The sequence below is a fragment of the Macaca nemestrina genome, chromosome 5, assembly GCF_043159975.1.
Source record: "Macaca nemestrina isolate mMacNem1 chromosome 5, mMacNem.hap1, whole genome shotgun sequence".
Classification (NCBI taxonomy): domain Eukaryota; kingdom Metazoa; phylum Chordata; class Mammalia; order Primates; family Cercopithecidae; genus Macaca; species Macaca nemestrina.
Genome location: NC_092129.1, coordinates 125,279,573 through 125,292,376, shown reverse-complemented (window position 1 = coordinate 125,292,376; position 12,804 = coordinate 125,279,573). Strand labels below are relative to the sequence as shown.

The 12,804-nt window shown below is 37.1% G+C and overlaps 1 protein-coding gene across 1 annotated transcript in view; it reads left to right on the top strand.

Annotated features, from left to right (window-relative positions):
• Positions 1–12,804, top strand: part of LOC105479525 (DNA primase subunit 2) — a 310,349-nt gene that overhangs the window by 186,878 nt on the left and 110,667 nt on the right. Inside the window, exon 9 of the mRNA XM_011737514.2 lies at positions 8,207–8,279. Within this exon, the coding sequence (XP_011735816.1) occupies positions 8,207–8,279 (73 nt within the window). The remainder of the gene's footprint in view (positions 1–8,206; positions 8,280–12,804) is intronic.

Sequence of the window (12,804 nt, the reverse complement as noted above, 5' to 3'; positions counted from 1 at the left end):
TTACTTTTTAATGGTCCAAATAAATATGTTTCCTTGATGCAGAGATCAGTTTTGATTATTTGTGATGCTTGCTTCACTGCTTTTTTATTTTATGCTAGTTTAAAAAATATGATAAACTGTAGCCTGCCAGATAGAAAGGAGTAAATGGTGTTAACCTGTTTAGTCTTAAGAGTACTGGGAAATGCTTGACAAAGAATGGAAATATGTTTTATGAACCTCAGAAACTCTGCTGGTAGGGGGTGGAGGGCAGAGAGATACCCCCTGAGGATGAGGGAGGAATTCTTTCCACTCTGGCTTAGGATTTTGCTGTAAGCCACATTTGCATCCTGTCTATTATGGCTTCTTACAAAGGAGAGAAGAATGGACAGTTGCAATTAGGTATTGAGGTTGAGGTTGGCCAAGCAGCCCCAAAGCCTTCCAAATAAACATGCCACAGCTTTCTTTGTCCCCAGAGAAACAATTCAGGTTACCACCAAGCTAATCAGAATTCAAGACTGCTTCCCTAACAGTATAAATGGCAAACTATGGCTTAAATATAAAAACTTGATTCCCAAGTAAAATGTTGTAAAAACAAGCACAATTATAGTAGACTTGAAGCACTTCCTTTATTCGGCCTAACTGCAGCCTGTATTTTGCTTATGACTGGCAGAGATTGATCTTAATGTAGCAAATAGAAGTCAGGGCAAGTCAGCTGGCTATTCTATAGTTATACCTAGTCCTCCAGAAAACCGTTTGATTGTTTTATGTCATTGTCTCCTCACTGTACAATAATGTTATCCAGTAGAATCATAATGAGAGCAACAAATGTAAGCCACATATATAATTATATATAATTTTAAATTACTCAAGTGAAATTAATTTTGATAACATATCTTATTTAACTCATATTCAAAATATCTTTTTTTTTTTTTAAGAGATGAGATCTTGCTCTTTTGCCCAGGCTCAGCTACTTGAACTCCTAGGCTCAAGTAATTTTTCTTCCTTAGCTTCCTGAATAGCTGGGACTACAGATATGTGCTACCACACCCAGCTCAAAATACCATTTTTTTTTTTTTTTTTTAGACGGAGTCTCGCTCTGTCGCCCAGGCTGGAGTGCAGTGGCCGGATCTCAGCTCACTGCAAGCTCCGCCTCCCGGGTTCGGGCCATTCTCCTGTCTCAGCCTCCTGAGTAGCTGGGACTACAGGCGCCCGCCACCTCGCCCGGCTAGTTTTTTGTATTTTTTAGTAGAGACGGGATTTCACCGTGTTAGCCAGGATGGTCTCGATCTCCTGACCTAGTGATCCGCCCGTCTCGGCCTCCCAAAGTGCTGGGATTACAGGCTTGAGCCACCGCGCCCGGCCCAAAATACCATTTTAATATGTAATCACTATGAAAAATTATGAATGAAATCTTTTACATTTTATGTACTAAGTCTTTGAAATCCAGTGTGTACTTTGTACTTATTGAACATCTCAATTTAGTCTAAGCTACATTTCAAGTGCCCAGTAGTCACATTTGGCTAATGGATACTATATTGAACAGTAAAGCTTCATAAAATGGATTTCATTTAAATCTCTATTGTTTAAGCTGAATATTTGTACTTTGGACACTTCCTAAAAGTGTAAATATAGACTATAATGATAGACTCACAAAATCTTCCAGATATCAGGTTATTCAAGGACATCTGAATTCTCCTATTAATACTTTGAGGTTAAACATTTTATGTGATAGTATGAAGAAGGTTGGAAAGAAATTATTTTTTTCTAGTATTCATAGGAAGAAATTGGTGAATGTTAAGAACAGAGGAAAAAAAATCCAAAATGTTTAAGAATAATAAATTTAGGCCAGGATGATGATGATGTTTATTACAATTTGAGTGAAAAATACTGTGATAAACACTACAGACATTTCATTTGTCCTCACAGCAACTTTTTGAGGGCAGCACTTTTGTGATCTGTTTTATAATCCCTGTTTTACCAGTGATTAAGATGAAAGCAATTAAGAGATCTTTGCAAAATCACACAGATAGTGACTGTATGCAAACTTTTGCATGACTCTTGGATTCTGAAACTTACCCTCTTAATCACTCTTCTCTATTTATTGCCTGGTTCTTTTATGTCTCCATGATTGCCTTGGGCAAACTGGACTTGGAGAAATTACACAAATGAGGAGGAGTTGCAGCCAATTCCTAAAGTGTTGCAACTATTCCACTACTTCCTGTTTACTCTGTCAAATTTTCATCAGTAGTCTGAAAAGGAGAAAATGACTGGAGTTGTAATCACCCTTGAAAAGCTGACTTTTGCTCTCCCATTTTGTCAGTAATACCCTGTGGCATTTATGTCACAGTAGTGGAGCTGGTGAATACCACTCTTGGAGCTGAGGTGTGATGATCCATCTTCTGTTAACAATCAGTGCCACAGCATGAAAAGATTATTATTTTTTTTCTTAACCAGCTAATCTTGCCATGAGACCCATAAATCCACTTTCATGTAATTTCTGCTTTTTGTTTTCAACTCTGAGTTTCAACACTCAAAAACAATTCCCTGTTGAGTACCTAAGTGCTCATATTGGTATTCGTGGTACATTGAACAGGACTTAAATTTCTGTTGTTTCTACAAAGTCCAGGAGTAGGTCTGCCTTTCACTACAATTCACAGATCAGATGTGTGCAGATGTTTCTGTTTCAGATTTATCCTTTTATGTATCCATGGTATTTTTGTTCTGTACATTAGACATTTGTGAGATAGTATTTGGGGAAAACTCTAGTTTAGTGTGGATGTGATTAATTACACCTTGCTGTGTTGGTCATTCCCCAACCCCTTCATTCTCCAAAATTAGATTGATTTAATTGGATTTAAAATGGGATCATTTAAATTTGGTTGCATAAATATGTGTTTTGTATGTTTTGAAAGTCTGACCTTTCTCTTTTCAGCCTATAAATTATTGAAATTCTGTTAGCTTTATAACTTTCTGTTTACTGTGATTTTAAGCTATATTGGAAAACTAGCCATGCTGGCCTCTTATGTTTAATGAGCAAGATAATATGGGAGGGAAAAGTTCCTCGGGTGCGACTGCGTTTTAATTAAGTTTTATGTAAGTTATTGAACAAATGCAACCATTAAAAGATGCTTTTGGCTGGGTGCAAAGATGCTGTTGGCTGGGTACAGGCGGCTCACGCCTGTAATCCCAGCACTTTGGGAGGCTGAAGCAGGCAGATCACCTGAGATCAGGAGTTCAAGACCGATCTGACCAACATGGAGAAATCCCGTCTCTACTAAAAATACAAAATTAGCCGGGCATGGTGGCACATGCCTGTAATCCCAGCTACTTGGGAGGCTGAGATAGGAGAATTGCTTGAACCCGGGAGGCAGAGGTTGCGGTGAACCGAGATCGCACCATTGCACTCCAGCCTGAGCAACAAGAGCGAAATTCCGTCTCAAATTTAAAAAAAAAAAAAAAAAAAAAAAAGATGCTTTTATATATTTTGTGTATCATGAATTCTCTTATAGCAGAGTATATAATTTAAGACCATCACCTCAAAAGAAAACAAAAACATAGGGAGAGACACCAGATTACTTCTGTGTAAGCAGAGTTTGTTATACACAATTGCAAAATTCTGTTTTCTTAGAAGACACTATTGTATGTACACTTAGGTGTTTAGAAACCTGAAGAAAACCTCACATTTTCATTAAAAGAGAAACTTAGCACTATATTATTACAAAGGAAATAGGACTTAAAGGTGTTTTTAAAATTTTATTGTAATGGTCTTTGATTAAATTCCTATCTCAGGACCTACCTAATTTCCTACTGAATTTCTCCGCCATCCCCTGCCCACTTGCCTTTGCTTGTGTGTTTTTCTAACCTAACCTCTTCATCTATCAACTACTTTTTAGAAATTTTCTTGGCTTTGCATATCTTTTCTGCCCATCCATCTGTTATGTGATAACCCTTCAGATCCCAAGAAAAAGAGTTTATTATTCCAAAATGCCTCGCCCTTATCACATTCTTACTTTAAAACCCCTTCAACAACCTTAATAAACTTTAATCACATAATTTTATGAATCTGGTCAAAATGTCAGAATGTTTTAATATATTCAACATTGTTAAACTACAAATGATAAAAATATTAAAACAGCCGGGTCTTTGACTTTTTTTGCGATTATCACGTCCTACTTCTAAACCTCCAAGCTTAAATTATTTTCTGACTACAATCTCTGATTCTTCCACTTTACTCCCCAGTTGCTCATTCCTACTGATGGTCATCTTCCCTTCATCCCAGCCTTCCATTTCAGTCCCCCAAGATCACCTCCCGCTGTGGCTCAGCAGGCTTCTCTATTCAACATAGACCTGTTGTCAGTCATTTCAACAACATTTTAATAACATTCTAGAATCCTGTAGTCTGTGTTTCTAAAGCGTGACTCTCTCTATTCAGTGTCATTTTATTGCTCAAAAATCTTCAATGCTTCACATTGCCTACCTTCTTCTCTCACCCTTCGTTTAGAAGAGACCTCTTCTCTGTAGGCCTGAGAACAATTGTTTTGAGCTTTGTTGTTCTCCTCCCTGGATTGTGTCGATCCTTCACTGCTTGGACCCTTCCTTGGTCACAAAGATGCTTAGTAAGTGCATGCCGAGAGATGGGGGGTTGTACAGGGACTCCTGAAGGTGTGTGTGTGGTGTTTTTTTTTTTTTTTTTTCAATTTGTTTGTTTGTTTTAATAATTAGAATCTGTTACATCCAGATCAGGACAACAACTGGGATGTGGAAAAAATGTGTCTTATAGAGAGAGAATCTGACAATCTTGTGATATTAAAAAAGTAGTTTGTCCTGGGTTTTATGCATTTATATGGTTCTTTTTCGGTAGTGAAGGTATTTATTTTGCTGGTACGGTGCAGTAATTGTTACACGATATCCTTTTGCAACCCAGTGTCTTCAGATAGATTTCAAGTGTAATTGGATATTCACTGAACCACATCTTTATTGTTTTCACTACTTTTCTGTAAGTTGAGAAAACTGATATTTCACCCTTAATGCCTTTCACCTGATACTTTAGCAAATAAATTATGCATAGGAAGTGAAAGTAAATCACTGCAATTCCTTATCCCTTACCACACATATTTATGGATGAAAAAAATTGAGGCATAGCTTGCCTTGTCTTTTTCCTTTTAAACTTGTGGAAAATTAGTAGCTAAACTGAGAATTAAGGACATCAAATTCAGATTTTTCAAGATTCTCTGATTAGTTAATCAAACATTGCCCTTTATGTTTGGCAAAATAGTCATTAATGACATATTTGAATTTTGTGACCCATTAAAATGTTCTTCAGTGTTCTATATTGAAAAAATGGTATTTGTGTTATATCTCACTTTATTCTTTTATGAAACATTAGGAGTGGAAAAGCTTTTATGCTTTCTGAATCCCTTGTTAAAAAAACTATGTTGTTGACAGTGAATGTTTCTCAAAATAAAGCTGTGAGTATTTTAAATGGACAGAAAACTATTTTCTGCTGGGTTTGCATGTGTTTATAGATGTTGAAGCAATTAGAAATGTTTTTTGCTGTTAAAAATGACTTTCTGTGTTTTCCCAATATAATAATCACTAAGACATGTTCCCTCATAAAATCAATCTTTTTTAAATCATGAAAATAAGAATGTATTTTGACATTTCATTAATATAGCAGCTTCATTTATTTGGCAGCAGTGCGATAGAAAGCTGGCGCTGAGCTCTGAATGTGGGAGAAGGGTGCGTCTCTTTCCCTGGCTACCTGTTAGAATTCTCCTTTAGAACCATCTCTTGGCACTTCCAAGTAAAAGCCAGTTTCATGAGCCAATGTGAATTGTTTTTAAGGGTTTTTATTATTTTATGGCAGCGTTATTTGTTTTTCTTCTACCTTGATTTTTGAGCTTCTGTCAATGTTTCATTATTATGAGGAAACACCATTCACCTGGAAACATTGTAATACGAAGTAAAGAAAACTTATTATCACAACTTGTATTTTCTAATTTCTTTGTAAGTTTATTCCTGAATTACAGTTTTATTGTTTAGGCTAAATAGTTTTTGTCTTGTGGAGAGTGAAATCGTGTCTTGGAAGCACTCAGACACTCCGGCTAGAAACTGTTATTCTTGACTTTTCTACCTCCCTCATCAAAGCATATCTATTCTTTTCCAGAAAAGTTCCTGAGCCCATCTGTTGCCTTCCTTTCTCCATCGTTACCACTACTTTACTCAGGCTCTTACCTTCCCTCGCCTGGATATAACATTGCCTACAGTATTCTTCCAGTTAGTTGCCAGTCCCTCCCCTTTCTAATTATTTCCCCACACTACTTTGTTTCTCAAGTGTAAACTGGATTATGTCAGTTCTTGCCTCATACCTTTTCATGATTTTTCACTGCCTGCAGAGTATGAGATACAGGCTTCTCACCCTCTGCCTGCCTTGTGTTGTATCTAACAAGCCCCCTGCCCCCAGCTATCCTTAACTAGTTCAAATATGTGTTAAGTAGCTGTGATGTTTATTATCACCTCCTCTAATGCAGACATACTAAGCCTTTCTGATTATAGATGAGTAGAGGAGAAATGCCATTTCTAATTCTGATACTTAACATCTGTAACTGAGCAGATAGAAAGTAGTGTCTGGAGGCTGGGCGCAGTGGCTCACACCTGTAATCCCAGCACTTTGGGAGGCTGAGGCGGGCAGATCACGAGGTCAGGAGATCGAGACCATCCTGGCTAACACGGTGAAATCCCGTCTCTACTAAAAATACAAAAAATTAGTTGGGCATGGTGGCGTGCACCTGTAGTCCCAGCTACTCAGGAGGCTGAGGCAGGAGAATAGCGTGAACCTGGGAGGCAGAGCTTGCAGTGAGCCAAGATCACGCCACTGCACTCCAGCCTGGGCAACAGAGCGAGACTCCGTCTCAAAAAAAAAAAAAAATAGTGTCTGGATTTTTTTTTTTTTTTTTTTTTTTTGAGATAGAGTCTCGCTCTATAGCCCAGACTTGGGTGCTCAGGCATGATCATGGCTAACTACAGCCTTGCTCTTCCTGACTCAAGCAATCCTCTTACCTCAGCTTCCAGAGTAGTTAGAGCTACAGGCATGCCACCATGCCCAGGTTTTTTGTTTGTTTGTTTTTTGTTTTTATAGAGACAGAGTCTTACTCTGTTGCCCCGGTGGAATTCTTTATGATCATAATGACTATTCACTCCAGGATTTCCCTTTAGTTGTGGTATTTGTATAATTCTTGGTTTGATTGTGAATTTCTATGTAATCTAGCAGCTGTTTTTTGCTATGTCACACCTGCATGCACCTGAGTCCATGTTCATGGAGTTGGGCGTGAGTAGTGTGTTGTGTCAAGGAGGTGAAACATTACTGAGGTGGGTGGCTTTAGGTAGTATATACCAAGTTATGTTTCCTAATTTGAAGATAATCCTGCAGGAAAATTTATTGTAGGGAAGAGGATGATATGGTGCAGTGATAAAATGGGGAATTAGGAATCAAAAGGTTTGAGTTCCCACTGCACTGCTCACTTGCTTTCTGATCCTAACAAGTTTCTAACTCCTCCAAGCCTCCATTCATCAAATGATATATAGAAACGCTCTCTCAGGGGGTTGCGAGGATCTAATTAGAGGCTATCAAAGACTCTTTGTACATTGTAAAGTGCTATTCAGATATTATTTATTTTAATAAACAGTAATTACTTTATGTCAGGCTCTTTAACAAAAATTCTTACAATTCAGACTTCCTATCAATACTGCAAAGCCGGCATTATTATCACCGTTAGTCAGTAAGGAACCTGGCCTACAGAGAATGAGTAACTAAGTAACTTGCTCACTTACTGCTTTTAAGTGATGGTTCCCAGTTTAAGTTCCAGCTGCTTTTTTGCTGTGTTGTCTTGCTGTTAATAAAGTATAAATGGTAGAGGTTTGAACTTTAACAACAACTTGGATTACGCTTCTGAAAAATAGAAGTGGTGCTCTAGACTAGGAGTCAGGAGGTTCAGACCGTTACTATATTTTTGTATTATTTTGGGGTAAGTTACTTAAATTTTAATTTCATTAAATACATTTAAAACACTTGGCTATGTTTCTGCTAAGGTTTATATGTAAAATGCTTTCTTATTCTTTTTTTTTTTTTTTTTATCATTTTCAGAATTTAAAAATTTCCTTCGAAGGGATCAAAAGTATTTTATGAATCTGTTTTAATATTTGTTTGCTTGTTTTTCTTTTTTTAAAGTCATTCCTACACTGGCCAAGATTACAGTACCCAGGGAAATGTTGGGAAGATTTCTTTAGATCAGATTGATTCGGTAAGTAGCACATTCTTTTAAACTTAGAACTTTATCAGTGGAGGGAACATATGCTTTCTTAAATCAAAGACTTTTGGGTGAGGAGATAGAATGTGTTTCCAATGCTTGCTGATTAATTTTAAAGAAAATCCCATGTCCTACACATATGATTTTTAAAAAATCATAGGAAAATCGTTTAATCAGAAAATTATCTGTACTTTTATAAAAGCAGAATTTAATCAGTTATTCCAAACGGAAATTCTTTTAAATAACTAAATGGAATTTGTGTTTACATTTAAATACTGTGTACATTTAATGAAGGGGAAATGGAAAACACTAAGTGTATTAGTTTGTTAGGGCTGTCATGACAACAGAAATTTATTTTCTGACAGTCTAGAGGCTCGAAAATCCAAGATCAAAGTGGTAGTAGGTTTGATTTCTTCCAGGGCCTTTCTTGTCTCATAGATGACTGCCTTCTCTTTGTGTTCTCCTGTGGTTTTCCCACTGCTTGCATACATCCCTGGTGTCTCTTCTTTTTGTAAGGACACTGAGTACGTGAGACCTGGGCCCAAGCCCCATGGCCTCCTTTAACCTTAATGATTTCTTTAAAGGCCGCATTTCTAAATATAGTCACATTTGGAGCTACTAGAGGTCAGAACTTTGATATATGAATTTCAGGGGGAGAGGGCAATTCATCACCTAGTGTAGGCTATGAAATTAATAGATAGCTTATTTTAACATCATTTCACTTTGTGGTTCCATAGAGTAGCGTACTTTGCCATACTTGTAGAATTTCTCTTTAATACGTAACAGAATTTGCACTCCATACACAAAAGGGAAAATAAGCCAGCCATAAATAATCTTGGGTTAGACAACTACCAAATTATTCACAATAAATTAAAAATACACCAGGATTTTAATGCTTGGAAACAAGAACTGTAATAAGACTAGTAGAGAGAGACCATGAGTTTGGATCAGAATGAATAGGTCATCTTCCATTTGAAAAATTATAAAAAAGTACTTGTAGTTAATATGTCTAGAAATAACAATAGGGTTGGCTACTTTACACAGTTGATTTGTTGATTTGAAATTTATTCTCAAAGATGTCCCATCTTTTAATTTTTTAATTAAACACTTATCTCTAACAGTCCCCCTTCTCACTTCCACTCATGTGATTTGTGTTTATATAATGTGAGTGGTTGGAAGTTAATTTTGTTCCTAGTTCTAGCTAGATGTTTCCCCATTCACAAGCATATGTGAATTTGGTTAGATACTGTTGGAGTTCATAGAAATATTAATTCACTTAAGGAATATATATTGAGTCCATCAGTTATGTACCAGCCATTGTGCTGTGGATACAGAAGTGAGGAAAACAGAAAATGTCCCTGCCTTCATGGACCTTACATGAGGGAGAGAGACAACATAATAAATAGTAAATGAGCAATATAATGTTAAGTGTTATGATGATGATCCTGTCATGGGTCTGTGCCTGAGACCCCGTGGTGAGTAATACAGATGTATCTTTTTCTGGACTGCCTTCTAACTCTGTATCTGTATTGTTTGATCTTTACAACAGCATGTCATTTGCATATCCCTTGATATTTGCAACTCGTCTCCAAATGTTTTCTTTAGTTTTTTCTTCTAACAAATCTGGCTTTCTCAATGCTATTTCCCTGTGGCCCTTTTCAAGTAGAGACAACTTTCCCCCTGAGTTCGTACATAGGTGTGCCCCGAGTGTCTTGGTCCACATTTCTCCGCCTTCCATTCTTACAGCTCCAGCTCCTTTAAAGCCCTTATGATCTTATTATATCATCTGATACCTCCTCTGTTGCTACTCCACCTCCTCCCTCCACACCTGTATTCACTGATGATTTGAACACCTAACTAATGATCTTGTGTACTGGTGCTATTCTTATTATTGTTCTTGGCCTCTGCAAGATCCAAGTTGATAATTCATCCTCTATCCTGGACTTATGATTCTTTTGTTTGCTCATTTTCCATAATCATTTTTCTATCTGTATATAGCTGGACACTATCTTTTAAATTTTTATTATTTGGACTACTGCCCACACCTCTTAAATATCCCTCCTGCTTCCATTCTTACTCTCATATAGTCTTTTCACTACGTAACAGCCAGAGTTCTCTTTGTTTATTGAATCACGTCAGTCTTCTGGTCAGAACCCTCTAGTGGGTTTTCATCATATGTAGACTAACATCCAAACTCATTTTATGGCCTCTGAAGCCATATGTGTTCATCATTTCTATTTTGTCTTCTGCTCCATTCTGGCTCACTCACTTGCTCTGGTCACATGAATCTTATGCTATCTTTTAGCACACCATGTTTATTCCTTCTCAGGATCTTCATTTCACTAGAATGCAACTTACCTTGTCTTACTTGAAATGCCATCTCCTCAAAAAGGCTTCCCTGGCCACCTAAATTGAAGTACCTCTCCCCTAATCACACTTGATTTCATTTCTCTATTTCGTTTCCAGTGCTTTGGCATCAGATGTTATCTTTTTAATGTCTGTATTCATTGTCCATCTCCTTCTAATAAAATGTAAGCTCTTTGAGGACAGGGTTTTTGACTTCTTTGTTCACTACTGGTTCCCCAGGGCTGTACACATAGTAAGTGTTAAATAAATATTTGTTGATTGAATGAATAAAAAGTAGTCAAGGAATGTGCCAAAAGAAATAGAAATTGAGTTAGGTCTTGAATGATGACTTGGCTTTGGCTACATGGCGTGTGCATGAGAAGTGTGCACCAGGTAGGGCTAGCAGAGTGAGAAAAATGAGAAGCTACAGAGCATGACTGCGTGGTCATGGGATAGTGAATAACCCAGTGGACTGGAGCTGAAGACTCGTTTTGGTGTAGTAATAGTACACTGGGCTTTCCTGGGCTCCCTGCCACAGTGCTTCTGTGGTGCTCAAGTTTTGCCCTTGTTGGAGCCTTCATTTTGTCATTTATTTCATGTGTTTAACTTACCTAATAGTGAATATAATCATCGTTGTGTTTTTTTCCTTAACTGAATTGAAGGGGAAAATTATGTCCTAGCTTATTTTCCAGAACACTTAATAAATAATTGTTCTGTTATGTATAATTGAAAAATAGTTATTGGCCAGGCACAGTGGGTCATGCCACCTGTAATCCTAGCACTTTCAGAGGCTGAGGTGGGAGGATCACCTGAAGTCAGGAGTTTGAGACCAGCTTGGCCAACATGGTGAAACCCTGTCTCTACTACAGATACCAGAATTAGCTGGGCGTGTTGGCAGGCACCTGTAATGGCTACTACTGAGGAGGCTGAAGCAGGAGAATTGCGTGAACTTGGGAGGCAGAGTTTGTAGTGAGCTGAGGTGGCACTGCTGTACTCCAGCCTGGGCAACAGAGTGAGATTCCATCTGAAAAAAAAAAAAAAGAAAAGGAAAAAAAGAAAAGTAGTTATCAGATATTGAGGAAACCTTGAATGTTCATACTAAGGATGTTGAATATTGATTGTATAGATTAGAACAATGTTTAGAAAAAAATCAGATATTAATATGAGGGAACAAAAATGGTCACATGAAAATGAGCTGAAAGACTTTCTAGTTAGTTCTACCAAGGAAAGATATAGGTCTGAATGAACTAGACTGGGGATGGAAAAATTCAGAAGCTGTTACTATAAAAGAATGAAGAGAAACTGGATGGTCACTAGAGGGAGCAGCAAAGTCAAGCAAAGTGAGACCTGCTGTTATAGATGAAGTGAACTTGCTAAGGCATATGTGAGGGAGTGAGAATTTAAGTCTTGGGAGGATATTTAAAGAAATCGTAGAGAATGCAGTTGAAACCATAAGTGAAAAATTAAAGTGGGCAACAATATTTCATTTTTGACACTAAGGGAAAGACCTACACTTTGTTCCTTTTAACTTGATTTCTTTAACACATTTATTTGAATTTTCCTTATGAGAACAATTTCTCTTATTTTTGTGTTCTGCTTTGTATTTGAGTTATCTTAAAAGTTCATCTGCTATTCAGCAATTGTGCTTTTATCTCAGGGAAATGAAATCTTATGTTCACATAAAAACCTCTTCAAGGATTCTCATAATAGCTTCATTTGAAATAGCCCAAACTGGAAACAACCCAAGTGTTCTCCAGTGAGTGAATAGTTAAATAAATTGTGATACATACCATGGAAAACTACTTAGTGATAAAGAAATTAGTTTACATACAACTTAGATGAATCTTGAGGGAATTCTGCTGAGTAAAAAATGACAATCTCAAAACAATACATATTATATGATTCTATTATATAATACTCTTGAAATGACAAAATTATAGAGATGGAGAACAGATCAGTGGTTGCCAAAGATTAGGGAGCTGAGGGAGGGGAGCAGGGTGCAAAAGGTTATAAAATCATGAGAGATCCTTGTGGTGACAGAACTGTTCTGCATCTTGACTGTGGTGGTGGATGTATCAACTTATGTGTGACAAAGTTGTATAGAATTTAATACAGAAGTAAGTGCATGAGTACAACTGAGGAAACCTGAATAAGACTAGTGGATTGTATCAAT